At 36.8% G+C, this 22,914-nt stretch overlaps 1 protein-coding gene across 2 annotated transcripts in view; it reads right to left on the reverse strand.

Annotated features, from left to right (window-relative positions):
* Window positions 1-22,914, reverse strand: part of LOC139136540 (spermidine synthase-like) — a 126,471-nt gene that overhangs the window by 67,662 nt on the left and 35,895 nt on the right. Inside the window, exons 3-4 of one of the 2 annotated variants that reach the window (XM_070704263.1) lie at window positions 1,737-1,857; window positions 376-468 (exon numbers count right to left, since the gene is read on the reverse strand). In XM_070704263.1, the coding sequence (XP_070560364.1) occupies window positions 376-468; window positions 1,737-1,857 (214 nt within the window). The remainder of the gene's footprint in view (window positions 1-375; window positions 469-1,736; window positions 1,858-22,914) is intronic. The other variant, XM_070704264.1, reaches the window with a different exon arrangement.

The following is a 22,914-nucleotide window of genomic DNA, read 5'->3' on the forward strand; positions in this document are numbered from 1 at the left end:
CAAAAATCACTTTCGCCACTGTGGCGAATTAGGATCGATTTTTCTTCGCCACTGCTGATTTCGATTCGCATTTGCGAACGTGGCGAATGGGCAGCGCGAACACAGACACCAAATGCTGAGATGGTAGCTTTGGCGGTATGGGAGCCTTTGTGTGTGACGGACATACATCCGCACATACCCACAAATATACAGACATACAGTCATCATATAAGCTCTTTTTGGTATTAATATATAAAACCAAATATGAGCTAACAAAACCACATGACCACACTGAAATCGCAACACAGATCTTGGGCGAGGTGTTTTACACAACAACAAGATATTATTCTATACTGTTTATATTACAAATCATCAGTAACATTTACATGTACATACATCATCTATTTCACACTGTGTTACTGTCTCCACACTTGGATGTTTTACACATTCACGAATGACACCGCCATCTCCACCACCTATGACAAGAACCTGCAACGGAACAGACAACAATCAGCCATGCATGACACAAATTGACCTTTATGTACGTCATAGCATAATCATATACACTGGCAATGCAGTGTTCTATAGTACCAACTGTAAAATGAAGAATATCTGTTTATCTGTGAAAACTAGCAGCACATCAATTTTATCCTGTATGTTTTCCTATAGATGCGGTTATGTACACAGCTAGCTATTACACACAGTCGCACATTACAAATCAAAATCAAACACTTACTGCTCTGTGAGATCACTGGCATAACAAATGTACACATCTCTACTGACAATTATCATACACCTACTGTAACCTACGGAGTTTCGTCGTACAATAAGTTTTGGTATAAGAGGACGTAGAGTCCAATAACTTTGACACGGATAACAATAACTTAAGGCGTTATAGGACGCTATTTGACCTTTGACCTCAAAACACCTTTACTTAAAAGAGGGGAAAAAGGAGAGATGATTTTAAATTTTTAACAAAGAGAATACATCTAAACATTCACTACTTAAGGAAGTTAAATGTGGTCAATCCAAACCGTGCATTTGAGTGAAATTATGCTTCTGCCCTACAATTTCTACACCCTTCACTCCACGGGTTAAAATTTCGTTCTGTGCACTTAGCGAAATGCTGAACGCATTCCCAGTTGCTCGCAATTGCTCAGCACAGTGCGCAACAGACATCCAAAAAAATGTTTCCTGTATTATATTTACCAAGCAACTCTAATCAGTTGTAATGATAGTCCCAAGTGTAACTAAATGCCTACTTGTCTGTAATTATTGGGGTAGGCGTTGCAATTTGAAGTAAAGGCTAAAAATATCAATTCCTCTCTACGGTTTCAATAAACAATTGAACTCATTACTTGGACCGTGCCTTCTAACTGCCCATTGGCAGCCTCTAGGTTTTTCCAAACTTGCACGTTATCTAAAATATTTTAATATGGGTATTGAAAAAATCACAAATAACACTGATATCACAGGGTCCTGTGGGTATGCCTATTCCATGGAAGATCCAGAGTAATTGTTACTCATCTATTTTAGTCACTATTCAATTATAATTTTCAGGGATGGTACTTTATAAAGAGTACAACAAACTGGTTGATAAAGTCAACCACTCAGTTTTGACAAGTTGACATTATATACACACATGTTGATGTTTAAGCATGACATCAGTCCAGACAAAAATCCAAATCTTTATTCATGAGAATGACTTGATTGCTCAAACATCCACGTGATGTACACAGAACATAGAACATACATACATTTTTGGGATTTGGATGACTGTTCAGAGGCAGAAACGTTATCATCTCTTGGTACGAATATTCATCTCTCTCCGTACACTGGATTACTCCATCAAGTATCAGTACATTGCCATAGGATTTGCTGTAAGGAAACCAGGAGGTATTCGAATCAACAAAACATTTAAATGAAAACCATGTATTTAAACAATGAAACAACGATTTTTCTTCGTCATTAGACAGCGCTTGAATATATTAAAATCACTGTTGTGTGGTTTATCGATTATTTTTGCATAATTTTGCAAACAAAGGATTCCGTTGTCAATCATAATTGTGGATGACATTACACAACCTCACTAAAAGGAGGAAGGGATAGATCAGTTACCACTGTGGTTGCACCGCCACAGATAATTATGAACATGAAGTTGATGGATTCATCCAAAGCCACCAGAAAGAAAATACTGTAAAACACCATTGCGGGACATGCAAAAATGTACAGAGTGGTTACTGATGAACACCAGCGAAGTTCAATGAAAAAGATTTTTTTGAACTGAACCAGTCCATGGCACCTAAAATAATATGTAACTGAAACAGATATATCTTGACTTTCATCACTACTGGTAAGAAAGTATTGTGCAAAATTGTTAAAATTGATCATCAGTAGCACAAAAAAGAAAGCAGTCAGGCTGAGGCATTTTACAAAAAAATACGTTGCGACCAAAAAGTGGCATAATTGTCTACGAAATTCACACTTGCAAATTTCATAGAAATTTTCACATTATTAACCCTTTCCCTACCAGATAGTATCAATTCCCCGTCAACCAACTCGGTGAAAAGTGATATGGAGCCAAAACCATTTTTGTTAAAACAAGTCATCGAAAGATCACACAGTCCCCGCTGTTTACATTGTTTGGAATGTTTAGTAGCTGTAAACTACTGATAATTGTGTTAATGTTGAATTCTGAGTATCATTAGGCGATTTCTGAAATGTCTTGATTGTTTCATTTTTACATCATTTCACCGCTTGGGGGCGCTGCCGCTGGGGGTGGATGATTTTATTGCGTCTGTAAGGAAATGTTAACAATGGTCTGTTGATAGGCAATGGACAGCGGTAGCGACCGATACAGCTGTAGAGCGGCGCGCGGTGAAAGACTGAAATGAAATGGGGATTTCTGTGAGAAACTGTAAAAATAAGATAACCAAATTATGTGTGGTAGTTGTAACTTTCCATGTATGATGAATCGAGCAGGTGACGTTAGTGGTGCAGTGATTAGACATCGAGTTGTCTCATCGCCAATGGCGCTATTTGGTGCCGTGGCGAAACGGCAATTTGCCGGATAATGTCTGATATCAGTGTTTACAATATTCTAATCTATTTTGAAGTTGAGTGAAAGTAGAGAAGAGACTCCGACAGATTTAAGAACATATTAAGGGGTTTGTAGTAATCAGTCAGCAACTTATGTTCAACAAGTAAGTTATATAACTCCTTGTTTTGACTCTTTATATATCTTGTTAGGGACTCCTTATATGTGTTACTCTTTAATTCCTTTTAAGCTTTCGTTTTGACTTCTTGGTTTTGGCCTTATCTAGCCAGTGACTGACTTGGTGCGTTTGCCAAGTCTCACTCTTATCCCAAATCAAGGGAGGAACTCACGCTTTGAGCCGTGTATTTGTAGTGGTGAGTGTGCTGTAGACTGTATGCGTTATATGATGTTTGTGTGTATGTCAAGCCAGACCAGTTAGCGATCACAGGAGCCTGCAAAAAATAAAAGGGAGAAAAGAGACATTAGAAAATTTAAACTATTTGAAAATAAATTTTGTTTGTAAATCATGACATTGTGTTGACAATTTCAGTTTGGTAAATAAATGTCTGTCTCTGGTCTTAAAATTCTAGCAAACTTTAGAGTCTTGCAAAATTTCAAGAGATGAATATTGTTGTTCATCATGCTATAATGGCAGAGCCAGAAAATAAATATATGGCGTTCTCCTAAATTCATCCTTGGGTTGATAATGGATTATTACAATGCACAGATCTAAGAAATATCCCATGATTTACGCTGATTCATAACTGAAGGCAGAGGTATTTTGTATGTGTACAGAAAATTGTACCGTATTTACATGAATTCTGAGATCATACTTTTAAGATACTGTTTTCTCATTTCCCATTTTCAATGACTTTAAAACTAGTGCATTATTGACAGAGGAGATAGGAATTCTGTAAACTGTTCAACAAATTGTGTGACCAACAATACAGAATACTTAGAAGTAAAAACAGGGAGATGAAGCACCTGCTTGTCAAATATAGATGTTGATTTTTTTCAATTGTCATAACAAAAGAAATTAACATGCCAAGTTTTCAAAGGGGACTGGCACCTCAGTTGGTCATTTACTTGCTTTCTCAAAGTATAGTACCTGCAAAGTATAGTACCTTCAAAGTGTGATTTCTACAGTAATTTAATCGTCACTTGGAAGCTTTGACTCTTCTTTGTCATACTACCCCTCATCGATAACACTAAATAATCGTTTCTATGTTTGAAATTCTTGTTGGTATTGAAAACAGAAAAAGTTACAAGAAAGCCAACCACAGATACAAATCAGCCAGAATTCAGAGTAAATTATTGTACTGTGCAATGGCAATGGACATGGCATGTCCATGGTCAAGACTGCAATGTAAATGTCAATATTTTTGAGGATCAGTAAAAACTAAAACATTGAAACATAAATTTTGTGATTACTGTGTAAATTCATTCTATATATGGGAAGATGATATGAAAATAATTCATCTGATGATCACGATATTGTGAATGATGAACAATGTCACAGCCTCAGATGTAAAATACTCAAAGATGGCTACTAACAGGGGAATTCCCCATGCTGCTGTCTAAATGATTGTGCATCATCAAGTGTTCAGATTACAATGGGAAACGAAAAGCATTTTTAGCAGATATGAAAACGGTTTGAACAACATTTAGAGGAATCTAGTGATTTTACGGCCGGAAATGTTAAAACGTCTTTTGGTCGACAGCTTTGCATCATTTTGACATAAAAAATGCACAGTTGCAAATCATGTCCTCCATTGTCAAAAGGACGTGACCTTACACTTCGGAAAACACAATGAAAGCAAAGCCTGCTGAAGCCCTTTTCGCATGCAGCCAAGGATACAGGAATTACTACTGCAATACATGTCAATTGTCGAACTGCAGGAAACTATTCCTCATATTCTTGAATTAGCAAACGACATGACTCCGAGTTCTCAGCGTAAACTTGTCTGAAGTCGTTTCTAAACGCGTTGCCGTGAGTGCTCACGGTTTACGTAGTCTGATCCAAGATGATCGATGAAGTTTCAAGTGCCTCGATACCGTAGTCACGGAGTTCATTGTCAATCTCTGGGTATTTACTTGCATTTATGACTTTGTCAAGACACAATAGGATATTAGTACATGTAGTACAGTTGGCAGGAAATCGCTCCTCCGTTCGCTGTATCAAATGTTCGGCGCGATGAAGCGTCGACGCGAGTTTGCACAGGCAAAGCACAGTTGCGAGTGGAGTGATACGTACCGGCCGCCGCGTACTATGCATATAATAATTGGAAGTTGGGAAACGGAATCGCCATTTTACGCACCCCTCGCCGAGTTTGGAGGCCGATTTCCCTCACAATAAGCCTCAACTATATACTAAACCAGCATCGATGGCCTCCAATACATCTTAGAATTCATACCTACAAGCCTCTTTGCGTCAAAAACGACCTTCTGTCGGTTTTGGGTGCGATTTCCGTGTTTTTTGACGTGATCGAACACTTTCCTTCTACAGCTGTGGGCGCGGTCAGACCAGCCGCGCTGTGATTGGCTAATTTTTTTCCGATCGACCCCATGATGACCTCTCTTGTTTTGATCGCTCGTTTGAGGCATAAATATGGCCCGGTGGTTTCAATCGGGTTCGAACTCATATAGGAAATGAAGGCTACTTCACATCTGCTCTACCAAAGTTGTTTTATATTACGATATGGTGAATAACAGGATCATTGTAGTTATTTTGTTTGGAATATATGGCGAGACACTGGTGAATCGATAGTGCTATGACCCTGTATAAATATAGTAAAGGGAAAGCAATTCCACACGTACACATCGTCCGCGTCCATAGATTGGTGGTTTGCGTTTAATGTATAGTAATGTGTAATTTTTGTTTCACTGTCTTGTATATAGAGCCGATTTCAGGATTTTAATTCCAAGCGCGCCGTCCTCCCTGTCACAACGCTTGTCCCACTGCGAAACACACACATCCTGTGTAGAAAAAAAAAACACCAACAAAACACTGCAGACTCACTAGAATGCTTGTACAAAACAGACAGCCGAGAGACACCGAACGAAGTTGATACATCAACACAGATGAGCGGCAACTTAACCACACAGTTGGAAGTCTCAAGTAAAAGTTGGTGTAATGTACCTTCACGTCTCAGAACTCGACAGAGCCATAATCACATACATTACGTAAAACGGCCATTCCGTTTCCCAACTTCCAATTATTATATGCATAGTACGCGGCGGCCCGTACGTATCACTCCACTCGCAACTGTGAGGCAAAGCGGATGACGCAGCTCTCATTAGCATACGTCAGGTCGTGTGGTTGGCTTCGATTTCTTCTCTGAACTCGCGTTCATGATTCCTTTACATCTAACACTGTCCGTAATCTGCGATGGTCGACTGTATCATTTGTTGTATTATCGAAAGGTTGCGTTCATGATTCCTTTACATCTAACACTGTCCGTAATTCTGCGATGGTCGACTGTATCATTGGTTGTATTATCGAAAGGTTTGCATCCTGACTATGAAAGACAAAATTACATTGGTCAATGATCGGCATCATCAACATGCATGTCATGGCTATACGAACGAATATTGTTTGCTTCAGCAAGCCGTCTGCAACGTTGTTATTTGCGGCATTCATCACCAAACTCCAAAAACAGCGCGGGCCTTCGCACCGTTACGCTCCACCAAGGGATAGCCATCGGGCAGAGCATGGCTCCTTCAGACTTTGAAAGTCGACGTTCTTTCTCGAGTATTTTATTTCGATCCCGTACTAGCCGTTCTTTCAACTTCCGAGTAGCGAAAAAAGTTGAATATTAATGATGGTTTTTCGGTACTGCATTACTTTGCGGACGGCATCATTCGTGGCCAATGCAGTCGACGTCGAACGCCGCCTTCATTTTTTCGTCCCGTCATGACGGACCGTCTGATCCCAAACAGATAACTTTGTCAAACAGCCACATTTCACAGCACGTGTTCACTGTGACGCGTGATCGACGGATTAGTCATGGAGGTAGTAGGAGTAGTACTACCTCCATGGATTAGTATATCGGTTCTTGCTGCTGACACAATATTGTTACATTTTATCAGAAGCTGGTCGCGTAGTTTAGAGTGATTCAGTCTTATTCAAAATACACGGAGAACAGAAGGTGCCTATCAGTGCCCCTTTTGAAGTGGGCTTTTGTATATTTTTGCAAGATAAAGCAGCCAATTTAGTAACGTATGCCGTACGCAATGACCGGCTCAATATGCATTCAAAATTATTTCGTTGCGTGTAATTACGCAAGTACGCAAAATTTTCCGCAAACGGAAACTGCATCGAGTAGTACATGACACGTATGCTGACAAATCACGGGATGAAATACTGGTAAATATCTCTGCATGTGTACTGATCCAATGTCATCAAACAATCACAAATTTCAATCAATCAAAACCAACAGTCATTGACATGTCAAGCACGCTGTTTCTCACGCAGAGCCCGCCTAAAACGTTCCCATCCACGGCACACTACGTGCCTACTACGGGCAGGAGACATACCAAACCAGACAGTTAAACTTGAACGAAACTCCTGCTGCTACCACCATGAAATGACTCACAATTCGTAAAGGAATATCGGGAAAAGGCGATTACATTAGAAAAAATAGTGCACTCTAGAAAATCAAATCATACCGATAAAATCTTCGTATGAGCAAACTAGGTCTCGTTTATACCTCCATGTGAAAACAATGCCATGGATTTGTTTCCGAGTCGAGTATGCATTAAACGTCAAATTGATTGTTTTGTTTGCTCGTTTCTTTTTTTTGCACGTTAACAAATGAATTAGATCAGGAAATTTGAAGACGACATAACACTAAACGAAATGGTTTTCGGAACATGTAGTTACACTCTAGAGGTAGCTACCTCCATGCACTCACCCATCACACGCGTCTAAAATCACTCTGTTATTGTTAGCAAAGTTGCACCTCCATGCACTCACCCATCACACGTTAACGCGTCCAAAATCACTCTGTTAGCAAAGTTGCACATGAAAATACACCTACCTTTTCATCTGTCACGAATACATAGGGTAAAATGTCCTTTACGCTCAAGACATACAGAATCATTTGAGCATCTATATGTGCGTTGGGCACAATCAATAGTAGGGCGACATAAAGCTGATCAGCTGTGAGGCATGTGATCACCAGCGATTCAAATCGTCTGACCATACCATTATTTTACGGGAGCCCGCATAAACAACCGTAGTGCTTGTCAACGATGACGTTTAAAACTGACAAGATGACATTTTTTGCAAATTACGAAAGCTTTCTGTGGCTCTCGTTCATCACGACAGACAACGCTTGACGCCTAAAACTACTAAAACTGACCAACCGAAACCGTCACCAGTCCTGCGAAATACCTTTTGGAATCGACTACAACCTTTGCTAGCGTCTCCCCCATAAATAATCGTACAGTCCGGTGATTTACGTCATCAGTGTATTTACATGATCCAAACATTGGCTTCAGATTCGGATTCAGAGAAAAAAAGTCTGAATAAAAGACATCAAGAGTAATTTTGGTGACTAAATTGAATTATTTTGAGATAATAAGGACTGTGCATCAAGAGACCATATGGTACTATATTTATGCCCAGTTACAAAACGATCGCTTCACAGATGCCACAGAAATCGTTGATGACAGGTGCACGGACAGAAGGACGCCGGGACGGACATGACCTAACCCATAAAGTCCCCGCTTGCGGGGACTTAATTAACCAAATGGGACACATTGTGCTTCACTATAGTTTTAACAAACTTGAGCTGATGGTGAAATACACACTTGGCAGGAAAAGGGTTAAATCATCCTCAGGCACGTTTCAATAACTTTAGAAAACTACATTTTACACCAGCGTTTTGGAAGAATATTATATTTTGACATTAAATGAAAAGTGTGCCAAAGTGAAGATGTCATCTTGCATGAAATTACATAAGAAAACAACATTATTGGCTTGGAGGTTGGTTGTGTTTCTGTAAAAATATCACCAACATGTATAATTCTAACTCACTGACATTTTCACAAAGTTTACTCTTTTGCTGCTCATCATATTTTATTTGCATACTTTCTGCCAATGATAACTTCATTCGAACCAATTCCCATTTACAGTTTAAAATGCACTTAAACACCAAATAAAAACATGTCATGTGAAGCAATTCTGAAGTTTTTTGCAACTTGACAAGAGAATTAATGAATATTTGGCATTTTTTTGACCAAAAACTGCAAACCTTGTCACAAAAATACAATATTCCATGTTTTGTCACAATTTGAACATACACAACAAAGTTTATCCCTTGGAACACTCATACCAAGTTTCAAAGCAATAAGATAAGCAGTTTCAGAGAAAATGATTTTTTGGACCAAAAATGGGAAAAATTGCCCAAAAATTCACAACAATATGAAGACACTCAGCTAAGATTGCCCCTATGTACATGCACTCTAAGTTTCAAAGTAATCAGAATAGTTAATTCAGAGAAAATCACTTTTTGACCTAAAATGTGAAAAAATTGCCGAAAAAAACACAATTTTAACAAATCTGACACAAGTCAACCCTAGGATCAAGCATATTTAATTTCAAAGAAATCCAACTTTGGGAGAAACTTAATTTTTGACCAAAATTGGGAAACATTGTCCCAAAAATAGCGTCAATGACACTGTAGCTCCCATCCTGGACTATTTAGTGTTTGTTCTCTGGTCAGATATTTGAACATGTGTGAAAGGGATAAAGTGCATGAAGTGAAAATACTTTAAAGGTAATGTACTGGAGACAGTGAAATATGTTTAATGTATTTATTCAGAATATAAAATGGAAAAAATACAGAATTAGATATATCGAATGCTGTGATACAACCATTAACTCAACAAGTCATTTACAATGACATAGGCCCCACTTGTAATAGGAGTATTAGTCTTGATGGGGCAGGAAAATGTGGTCATTAAGAAGTATCACTGGAGTGTATATGTTGAGATCTATGGGCACATAGGTCTATGTCGTTGTTCCCAATTTGAAACACATGAGGCATGTCTAAGTTATGGTTCTAAATCGGGAAAAAAGATCAGACCTCTAGCAGTATTGGCAAGCCAAGAAATACATATGCGCATTATAAATGAGGTACAAGATGTGACATCTTAAGGTCTAATATCCTATCAAAATTGGAGGGTATACAACTTGTGGTTACTGAGATATGAATATATATGTATAATCAAGGTCAAAGGTCATCAAGGTCACATGACATTTTGAAAAAAAAATTATATTGCTAATTAATCCCTATATGCCAAAAAATCAGATCTCTAGCTCTATTCGCTTGCCCAGAATTAGATGTGTACATAATTAATGAGGTAAAGCGTGTGTTGTCATAAGGTCTCCCATCTTACTAAATACAAAGGACATAGCACTTGTGGTTACTTATTTACTACTATATAGTAAAAAGAATTCAGGTTGACCTATTTACGCCCGGATCTTTTTTTCATCCCGTTCTCCAAGCACAGATCATAAAGAGACCCTGTTTTGTGGCCACACGTTCTCTTCTCATTCAGGAACACGGTGGTACAGTAATATGTTGATAAAAATTCATAATTTTGATAAAAAATGCGATTTTTCAAAATCTCTCGCAAAATCCCGTGTACTTTCGCTTACCCTAACAATTGACGGTGCCCCCGCGCGAGAAATTATAACAAAGGCAAATATAAACAAACACAATAATGAGGTACATTTTGGTAAGTTTCTTGCGGATTATTCTGACATTCACCTGATTTAATTTGTTTGCTTAAATTATCTCCGTGTTTGCAATTAATAATTATAATATCCCTTCTCCGGTGGGGAGCTCGCGACCGACTTTTTGCTTGTAAGTGCGCCCGACCGCTATACGTGACCCCCGTCGCTTACCCTATGTTCTAACGGAACAAATTCAGCACAGACGAAAACCCCTAATTTCAAGTATCTTTACGCGTATAATGTCCCGAAACATGTTAATTTACTCCAGCCATACCTTTGTTTACTCGTCTCGTCTTTAAAATTGTGAATGGGTTTGATTTAATGTGAATTAGCGACATCAAATGAACACTCCGCACAAGCCGCGGAGTCGCACCCCCGACCATGTTTTGCCTGTGCAAACAAACATGAACGTTCGTCTAGCTCGAGGGTCTATGCCATGGTGTGACCAAAACGGTATACGCTCGTAAAAGAGGCGTAGATTTAGATCAATGGATAGGAATATGATAGGAGCCATGAGCTTTTAAAAATTATAACATTCAAACAACATGAACTATTCAAAACTTCCAATTTTTAAAAGACATTTCGATTTCGCGCGCGTCGCCCATTCGGTCGCCCAGACGTACAATGAGGTCAACGAAGTCCTGTGTATGTTACAAGCCGATGAAAGGCGCGCCATATCTCCTGGCCTGGGAAAACGTATATATGTGCATATCGCGCAAAGTGAGGAGTTTGTGAAAGGATGTTTGGATAATAATGTCAGAAAGAGAAAGTTTTACAATGAGTAGGGATGTAGTGTATTTCTTTTCAAGCATTGCTGTCAAATTGCCGTGATTAAACACATCCAGTCTGGCCGGGGCTGACACCGGGATGGAGTGGCTGCGCTGAGGTCGATCATCACACGAAAGGACGTGACAATGTTCTGATGCGACGTAGTCCGTTCCTTGGTGTATTCTTTGTACATGGAGCCTAAGCTTATTATTTACGCGATTGGAAATGTGTGATTTACAAAATATCCGCAAAAAAGTAATGCGAGATAGTAGTAAGAAAACTTTACATGGTATGATCTATCAACGCCAACGCCGGTCTCTGGGTAAATATTGTAGAGGCTCGAGGCAGGGTGATCGTACTAAAACATCCCCGGGCCGGGCTCTCGCTTTGTTCAAAGTTGGGACTTGGCATCAATGAATGACTTTCCTTCAGGATGTTTATAAAATAGGCCTAAATCCAAACTATCATTTGATGATATTTTAAAAATAAAGCCCTCCCGTATCCCTCGGGTTGATTGTCTTCTCTAAAACTTGCGCAATGATTGGTCCTTTCCGAATATTGTATCAATTTTATACCACGTGGGGGGAAGTTCATCAACAATAAGGTCTGTGAGTGGTTCACAAATTGCAACTTTCATCTCATAAGATTGTCAATCAAACCGTGTGGCGTCCCACAACGTTTTGTCTCCCCACTCCACGGTGAAAAAGAATCACTTTGCGAGCAGACAACGAACATTTTAATGAATTGATCATTTTTCAACATTAAACGTTATATAAATGGCAACTTTAACTCACAATAAATAGCATGATGATGAGACAAAGATTGAATGAGGGAAAGTCCTGACACATTTCCATGAAATCCAGGATAACTATTTGTACTGTTGTTTGTTGATAGTTATAATTTTCAACACGTCTGTATACCGGTATTTTCAGGTCATAAATACAACACTTTAATCGTTCCTTTAGCAATGACTCATACTTTAACATCTGCATAATTAATTCTTCAACTCACAAGTCACTTTTCTTTGGCTATTGTACCTCTACTCTCTTTCGAAAGAAATTATGACACCTTCAATATCCAAAAAACAGTGTAGCACATAGGGTTGTTTATTTCAAATACTACATGAATATGCAGGCAAAAATCAGTAGATGAAATTTTGTTCAATGCTATACATGTATATCATTGATATAGGAAATATACCAGTGTATCCAGAAATACCAAGTGTACAAATATAGTGTGAAATAAATTTGGCATCTACTTGAATTTTTAGGGTTGCCCAGAAATAAATATTAAATTACAGCTGCATGCAGCGTTGGCGGGGCCCAAGCGGTTAACATGGTTGCAAAATCTTGCACTAATGATATTATGTGCAAAATTCGAGCTTGAAAAAGTAGGATTTTGAACATCATCTAATAGTTACTGTACGTTTCACTTGGAATTTAATATTTTACGGAAAATCCAATATGGCGATCAAACCACGTGACCGATCAAAACGCCTTTCGCAAACTTGAAAGAGATCACACTTAAGATGTTACATGTCAAATTTCAGTCGAATTGGTGCGTTGGTTCTGGAGAAAAAGATTTTTAAAGATTAAATCACGATTTTCTCAAAATCCAATATGGCGGCCAAACCACGTGACCGATCGAAACGCCTTTAGCAAACTTGAAAGAGATTACACTTAAGATATTACATGTCAAATTTCAGTCAAATCTGTGAGTTGGTTCTGGAAAAGAAGATTTTTAAAGATTAAATCACGATTTTCTCAAAATCCAATATGGCGGCCAAACCACGTGACCAATCAAAACGCCTTTCGCAAACTTGAAAGAGATCACACTTAAGATGTTACATGTCAAATTTCAGTCGAATTGGTGCGTTGGTTCTGGAGAAAAAGATTTTTAAAGATTAAATCACAATTTTCTCAAAATCCAATATGGCGGCCAAACCACGGGACCGATCGAAACGCCTTTAGCAAACTTGAAAGAGATTACACTGAAGATATTACATGTCAAATTTCAGTCAAATCTGTGTGTTTGTTCTGGAAAAGAAGATTTTTAAAGATTAAATCACGATTTTCTCAAAATCCAATATGGCGGCCAAACCACGTGACCAATCAAAACGCCTTTCGCAAAATTGAAAGAGAATACACTTAAGATGTGACATGTCAAATTTCAGTCGAATTGGTGCGTTGGTTCTGGAGAAGAAGATTTTTAAAGATTAAATCACGATTTTCTCAAAATCCAATATGACGGTCAACCACGTGACCGATCAAAACGCCTTTGGCAAACTTGAAAGATAACACTTTAAGGACATGAGCAAAATTTCAGCTCAATCGGTGTTTTGGTTCTGGAGAAGAAGATTTTTAAAGATTAAATTGGTATTTTTCGAAAATCCAATATGGCAGCCAAGGTCGCGTGACCGCACGCGATTTTATTTGCTAATTGTTAAGACCTGAGGTCATGCTTGCTATATAAAAAATTTCAAACTGACTTGACCCCTAGGTCAGCAAGAAAAGCCATTTTTAGTTTTTTGGAAAATCCAATATGGCCGCCAGGTCACATGACTAATCAAAATTTTAAGGATAATATGCACGAGAACCCATAAGTAGCTATTAGCACTGCAAGTTTGAAAAGTTTCTGTCATGCGGTTTCTGAGATCAAGAGTGACAAAAAAAGGGACAGTAGAAGAAGAAGATGAGGAAGAAGAAGAAGAATATTGAACTCCAGTAAAACCAATAGGGGCCCAGCCGGTAGGCTTGGGCCCCTAATAAACATTATTTATTGCTTGGTTATGCTTTTCACAAAACTGATGCAGAATGAATGAATGAAAGTCAAGGTGACATTTTAGTATGATTACGTGTAGCTGTGAATACCATGTTGTGAGCTACAGTTTGAAATAAGATAACCAAGGTGAAAATCAGCAAGCCGTATTGACCCCATTTGAAGCTGTCCCTCAGCTACAACATCATGTATTCAACTGGAGATTCAAGAATCTCACCCACCTAAATCTAATCATAATTTTATTTATTTGATCATTTCTTCCCGACCTTCCTTATTTTCATTTTCGGACAAATGATAGTATAATATGGAAGGGATTGAGAGATATCAATCCCGAACTCTTTCTGTATATTACAAAATAACTAATAACTGAAAAAAACATGGAGAGGCTCAATCACGTCATGGTCTCCAAACCGATTCTGTAAGATAGTTTACCCTACATGTAATTGCCTTTTTGGGAATGTACAACTTTGTAATCAACTTGCTGTGTGTATTTCAGGCGAGATAAACACTTGCGAGTGTAAAATTGGCGTCATCCTCATACTCACTTCAGCTTCACAGGGCAGGTATGGATTTTGAATGTGAGATGCTGCGGTGTCATTTCTTCACTAGACTGACGACGGTCAGATCTGACTATTCCCGACAGTACAAGCATCATATCATGCATTTCCAGTTATCTCTTTCACAAACATTCATTCAGTAGGGTTTTGCGAAGCATCTTGTTATTGATATAGACATATATTTTAGGTAAAAGGTCATCGAGGTCACATGACATTTGGTCAAAAAATTTCTCTCCTATAGTTATCCCTATATACCAAAAATCAGACATCCAGCTCTATTGGCTTGCTCAGAATGACATATGTGCATAATCATTGAGGTACAGTATGTGGTGTCATAAGGTGTCCAATCATACCAAATATGAAGGGTGTAGCACTCGTGGTTCCTGAGTTATGGAAAAATATGTATATTTGAGGTCAAAGGTCACCGAGGTCACGTGACATTTTGTCAAAAAAACTGTATTGCTAAGTTATCCCTATATACCAAAAATTAGCTCTATTGGCTCGCTCAAAATTAGATATGCACATAATTAATGAGGTACAATATGTGGCGTCATAAGGTGTCCCATCATACCATACATGAAGGCTGTAGCACTTGTGGTTACTGAGTTATAGACAAATATGTATATTTGAGGTCAAAGGTCACCACGTGACATTTTGTCAAAAAAATTGTATTGCTAAGTTATCCCTATATACCAAAAATCAGACCTCTAGCTCTATTGGCTCGCTCAAAATTAGATATGTGCAAAATTAATGAGGTACAATATGTGGCATCATAAGGCGTCCCATCATACCATATATGAAGGGTGGTAGCACTTGTGGTTACTGAGTTATGGACAAATATGTATATTTGAGATCAAAGGTCATCAAGGTCACATGACATTTTGTCAAAATATCTGCGATATCTGCGCGAACGGACGGACTCACGGACGGACGAACAGACGGACATGACCCAATCTATAAGCCCACAGGACTTCATCCGTGGGGACTAAAAATTGTGTTACTGCATCCTTTTTGCAATATGAATACGATGAGAAACTAAATTTTTATTTTTCGTGGCCTTATACATGAGAGTCTATGGAGATCTGCCTTATACATGGGAGTCTATGGACGTGTAAACTAAAAATATGCAAATTTCACCACGATTTGCCCAAATTTGGGAAAGGTCACTCCTATGCACTTCCATACCAAGTTTCAAATCAATCGGACTTGTGGTTTCAGAGAAGAAGATTTTTTGACCAAAAATGGAAGAAAATTACAAAAAAATTCATGAAAAATAGCAAGTCCAAGATACTGACCCAAGATGTGCACAATCATTTCATGTCAGCCCAAAGTACTTTCATGCTAATTTTTCATGTAATCTGCTCAGTGGTTATTGAGTTTTTTCAATTTTGACTGTTTTCATTTTTTTTCACTTAATTTGCATATTTTTGGCAATGACAACTTCATTTGAACAAAATCTCATCTACAGCCCATCATCCATGTACACACCAAATATCAAGATGAAATGTACAGCAGTTTTGGAGTTTTTGATGTTGACGGACAGACATACAGACATACAGACATACAGACATACAGACATTTCCCTAGCCTATAAGAATAGCTTCCATTGCCATATATACATATGGCTATGGGAGCTAAAAATATAAACATAGGGCCAAAGTCCCTGAAGCTACTATAGACATGGATACAAAATTAAGTATTTCCTAACTGTATGAAATTATCTCACTTAGGTCATCCTAGGGACTTGTAAACCAAATATTAAAGCTGTCTGACCAGCGGTTTTGAAAGAACAAGCAACTCAACAGTTGACAGAGCTCTGCTGTGTTATGTAGAGAATAACCTTTTGTGACACATGTATTGATGAAGAAGGTGGATATCTGTGATTAACATTGTAAGTGAGTTCTGTTGAATAAGTTGAGACTGTACATACTCAGAGAAAGCACACTGAAGAGACAAATGTTTGAAAATTAAGAAGTTCAAGGTCATCAAAAGCATTATAAGGAATCATGTAACTTTCATTGCACTGTTTACACAGACTGCATAATTGCTATAAATAGCACATGAGGAATCTTACAGCCCAGCTGTACCATAAAAACCCTATCACTTTGACTACACTTTTACTTGACCGCTCTATTTTTTTCCTCAAAAAGTAATTTAATTTTATCCTTACCAAGTCAACCATAAATGGAAATTAGAACTTTCTCTATCTCTATCTCTATCTCTATTGACTATTTTGAGCAATTTCTTTTAGATAACATACAGGGCACAATAAATGACGGTTCCGAATATGTCAAAGTTGGGATTCAGGAAAGTTGCCTTTACATGTTTTAATCCTCTAAGATGGTAAGCATTTCACTATGAACTGTCAAAAAAAGTTGAACTTTCTGATAATTCTACACTAAAATTATTTTGGCTTTGATGATTTCCTAATTCAATTATTTAAAATCATATTGATTATTTTTTTCTGGGTGAATTGATAGGGTTTATACAGTACAAGAATTACATACAATGTTAGTCAAGTTTTGACCAAAATGACAAAAAATTCCTTAAAAATACACATTTGCATATTTCATCACAATTTGAACAAATCTAAGTTGGGTTACCCCTAGGGACCTGTACACCAAATAACAAAGCTGTCTGACCAGCGGTTATGAAGAAGAAGATTTTTTTCCAAAAACACCTTTTTCGGCATTAATTTGCCTATTTTCAACAATGTCAAAACATAGGGCCAAAGTTCCTGAAGCTACTATACACATGGATACAAAATTAAGTATTTCCTAACTGTATGAAATTATCTCACTAAGGTCATCCTAGGGACTTGTAAACCAAATATTAAAGCTGTCTGACCAGCAGTTTTGAAAAACAAGCTACTCAACAGTTGACAGAGCTCTGCTGTGTTATGCAGAGAATAACCTTAAATTGTGACTATTGTATTGATGAAGAAGGTGAATATCTTTGATAGCTCATTTCAGGATGGCCTGACCTAAAATGGAAAAAAAATTCTGTAAAAATACAGATTTGCATATTTCATCACAATTTGAACAAATCTAAGTTGGGTTATCCCAAGGGACCTGTATACCAAATAACAAAGCTGTCTGAACAGTGGTTATGAAGAACATTTTTTACCAAAAACGCCTTTTTTGGTGCTAATTTGCATATTTTATACAATATCAAAAAATTAATAAAAATAGTTTCTCAAAATCCTATAGTTTATCCACACAACAAATATCAAATCAGTAAGTACTGCAGTTCTCAAGATATTTGAGTGGAAAGACGCCTCACAAACAGACATACATACATACATACATACATACATACATACATACATACATACATACATACATGTACATATGGTACATACTATATTTATCTATAGTAGCTAATAAACGAGAGTTAATTACATTCTATTTAAAGTAAACAAGACTTGCTTAAATCAAGCTTTACGTCATAAAAATACAGCATATCTGTCAGGTTATAAAGAATCTTGAGCTGGTTATCTTTTAATATCAGTATTTTCATCCTAACCAACCACATTTTAACTTTCAAATTAACATTGTAAGTAAGTTCTGTTGAATAAGTTGAGACTATACGTACTCAGAGAAAGCACACTGAAGAGACAAATGTTTGAAACTTAAGAAAGTTCAAGGTCATCAAAAGCATTGTAAGGAGTCATGTAACACTTTCATTGCACTGTTTACACAGATTGCATAATTGCTATAAATAGCACGAGGAATCTTACAGCCCAGCTTTACCATAAAAACCCTATCACTTTGACCACTCTATTTTTTTCCTCAAAAAGTAATTTTATTATATCCTCAGCAAGTCTACCATACATGAAGATTAGAACTTTCTATATCTCTGTTTATTTGACCACCCTATCATGACAAACTATTACAAGCAATTTCTTTTAGATAACATACAGGGCACAATAAATGACAGTTCAGAATATGTCAAAGTTGGGATTCAGGAAAGTTGCCTTTACATGTTTTAATCCTCTAAGATGGTAACCATTTCACTATGGACTATCAAAAAAGTCAAGAACTTTCTGATAATTCTACACTAAAATTATTTTGGCTTTGATGATTATTCAATTATTTAAAATCATATTAATTATTTATTCCGGGTGAATTGATTGGGTTTATACAGTACAAGAATTACATACAATGTGAGTCAAATTTTGACCAAAAATGACAAAAAAATTCCTTAAAAATACACATTTGCATATTTCATCACAATTTGAACAAATCTAAGTTGGATTGTCCCTAGGGACCTGTATACCAAATAACAAAGCTGTCTGACCAGCGATTATGAAGAAGAAGATTTTTTACCAAAAACGCCTTTTTTGGCATTAATTTGCCTATTTTCAACATTATCAAAAAATTAAAAAAATAGTTTCTCAAAATCATATTTTTCATCTACACAACAAATATCAAATCAGTAAGTACTGCGGTTCTCAAGATATTTGAGTGGACGGACGCCTCACAAACGGACATACATACATACATACATACATACATACATACATACATACATACATACATACAGACTGACGCCGGACGGATACCCATCCCAATAGCTTCTATAGACTATAGTCTATAGTAGCTAAAAATTAAAAAAAATAGTTTCTCAAATTCATACTTTTCATCTACACAACAAATATCAAATCAGTAAGTTCTGCGGTTCTCAGGATATTTGAGTGGACGGACGCCTCACAAACGGATATACATACATACATACATACAGACTGACGACGGACGCCGGACGGATACCCATCCCAATAGCTTCCATAGACTATAGTCTATAGTAGCTAAAAAATTCCGTAAAAATACAGATTTGTATATTTCATCACAATTTTAACAAATCTAAGTTGGGTTATCCCTAGGGACCTGTATACCAAATAACAAAGCTGTCTGACCAGTGGTTATGAAGAAGAAGATTTTTACCAAAAACGCCTTTTTTGGTGCTAATTTGCAGATTTTCAACAATATCAAAAAATTAATAAAACTAGTTTCTCAAAATCATATATTTTATCCACACAACAAATACCAAATCAGTAAGTACTGCAGTTGTCAAGATATTTGAGTGGACAGACGCCTAACAAACGGATATACATACATACATACATACATACATACATACATACATACATACATACATACATACTGACAGTGCACGCTGGACAGATACCCATCCCAACAGCTTCTATAGCCTATATTAGTCTGTAGTACTAATAAACGAGAGTTAATTACATTCTAATTAAAGTAAACAAGACTTGCTTAAATCAAGATTTTCATCATAAAAAAACAGCATATCTGTCAGGACAGGTTATAAAGAATCTTAAGCTGGTTATCTTTCTATCAGTTTTTTCATTCTATTAACCAACCACATTTTAACTTTCAAATTAACATTGTAAGTAAGTTCTGTTGAATAAGTTGAGACTAAGTACTCAGAGAAAGCACACTGAAGAGACAAATGTTTGAAGATTAAGAAGTTCAAGGTCATCAAAAGCATCAAGTAACACTTTCATTGCACTGTTTACACAGATTGCATAATTGCTATAAATAGCACATGAGGAATCTTACAGCCCAGCTTTACCATAAAAACCCTATCACTTTGACCACTCTTTTAATTGACCACTCTATTTTTCATCCTTACCAAGTCAACCATAAATGGAAATTAGAACTTTCTCTATCTCTATTTATTTGACCACCCTATCATGACAAACTATTTCGAGCAATTTCTTTTAGATAACATACAGGGCACAATAAATGACAGTTCAGAATATGTCAAAGTTGGGATTCAGGAGAGTTGCCTTTACATGTTTTAATAGGGGGGTCACAGAAAAAAAAAGGCAAATCATTACTTTAACTATTTCCATGTACTTTAATAGAGATTTGAAAAAGAAATTGAATGCCATTTAAATTATGTGGATTGGTTGTTGCGTTCTCAAGATATGTGGATTTGAAATTCTCAAATTTTAGCATATTTTCCGGCAAAAATCCACAAAAATAGCTATTTGAACAATTTTACAAGTTTAGAAGTCAATAAAATACTAATGAAAATGTTAAAATTTTATTTCAGTTTGTTATTTTGTTAAAATGACTCATGTTTTCAGGAAAAAGAGTGTGAAAGGTAGGTCGCATTGATTTGGAGTGAATAAACAGACCTCAAAATCTGACAAAAGTCCAAAAATCACCCTCTGTCGTTGATTTGCATAAAACGAAATTGTCCAAGTCCAGCACCAAAACAGAAAGACTGACTTTATAATACCTAGTTGTAAAGTAAATTGGCCATTTGGCACACCTAGTAGGTAGTTTTTGGAGTAGAATTCATTTCTGGTATTACTTTTTGCATATTGTCACCGGAAATGTAAGTTACCATGGCGACGGTTGTCAAATAGAAGACATAACAACAGCAAACTTCACAGAAGTGCTAAATAAATTTACATATGTTTGGGAAGTTTTGCCATGAGAAAGCAGGTATTCTAATCACACATGGATAAGATTGAGTGATTATCTCTTGCCGTGGCAACCGTCTAAGCCATACCATAGCAACAGTTGATTTTCAACCGTCCACAGCAACAGCAGACTTACGCAATGAAAAACAACAATTTTATGAATGATATAAAGGTTTTTAGGGATGCTGATTTCAATGATAATATCAGCTTACCTCAATCTACTCAAGAAAAGTTAATGTTTGCAAATACCCATAAAGAAGCCAAATCCTATAGCAACTATCAAGCGTAACTATCAAAAGCTGTGGGTTTCGCGCATTGTTTGTCAAGTTGAAGAAATTTTAGAGAGAGAGAGGAGAGAGAGAAATTGAGTGTGAGAGACAGACAGAGGGGAGAGAGTCAGACAGAAAGACAGACAGAAATACAGAGAGAGAGAGAGAGAGAGAGAGAAAGAAAATGATTGGTATGATTTTTGTGAAAGAAAACCTACAAGAACTTGATATATTGAAGGTTATATTTTATTAAATTTATATAAGATAATATACAAGGACAAAACAAATTCAAACAATTATTTTAATTAATAGCAATTGTTACATGATAATTGAGCAAAGTAAATATATTTTTAAAAATGCACACACATAAAAAAGAGAATGAAATTAATTTCAGTGTACCAGCTTCAGTATATTCCATAATTTATAATCTGAAAAGGAAAAAAAAATATCATCAGAAAAACTTGACACAGATACATAGAACATGTTTGTAAAAAATCAACCAAAAATCACAACACAAGTTTGAATGAAGCCTGAAAAAATAGCGTAAAACCAAGAGAACTGATAATCACTGCACACTGAAAGTTATACAAAATAAATTGATTACTAAAAATAGAAAAGCATAAAAAGATATTAAAAATTGTACACAGCAGTTTATCTAAAATAAAAACTGGGGAAATTGATAACTAAACGCAGAAAATCAGTTGCCGGTACTCGATATTCAAAATGTAGTAACAATTTACCCGTTACGGTTGAAGTCAGGGCAACGTGTATACATACAAACTTACGCCGCGTAAACCAAGCAGTAGCGGCTGACGAAATTTCTTGACAATATCTTTTAATATTAACAGAAGACACTATTCGAAATTCAAAGTTTACAATTTAAAATGCTTACCCGGATGAACGCCGTCAGTTATCAGGCGGCGCGCGTCGTCTGAAGACAGCGATGTCACACTTCCGCATAGCTTGAGTACGATCGGCACATGCCATTTTGACCTCAATGCGTTGTAAGCCTGAAGTTAGCATGTAATTCCGTGCGCCGCATTCGACCATACTATATTTAATTTATTATCATTTAAAAGCCCTAATTCTGAATTTTTTCATGATATAGCTGCTTTTTTACTTTCATATCGAACGATTTTCTGTAAAACGCATTTTAAAACTTCACTTGATTGTAGATTTTAATCAAATCATCGTACCAAAAAAGCAGTGACGTCATTGAAAAGGTCGAATCCTCGGCTATTAATTACAGTTACTTTGAAAGAGTATCGTGCAAAGGCGATCTCCGGAGAATGATTCAAAAACACGCTGTGCGATCGCATGACCGC

The sequence above is a fragment of the Ptychodera flava genome, chromosome 7 (assembly GCF_041260155.1).
Source record: "Ptychodera flava strain L36383 chromosome 7, AS_Pfla_20210202, whole genome shotgun sequence".
In the NCBI taxonomy this organism is placed as follows: domain Eukaryota; kingdom Metazoa; phylum Hemichordata; class Enteropneusta; family Ptychoderidae; genus Ptychodera; species Ptychodera flava.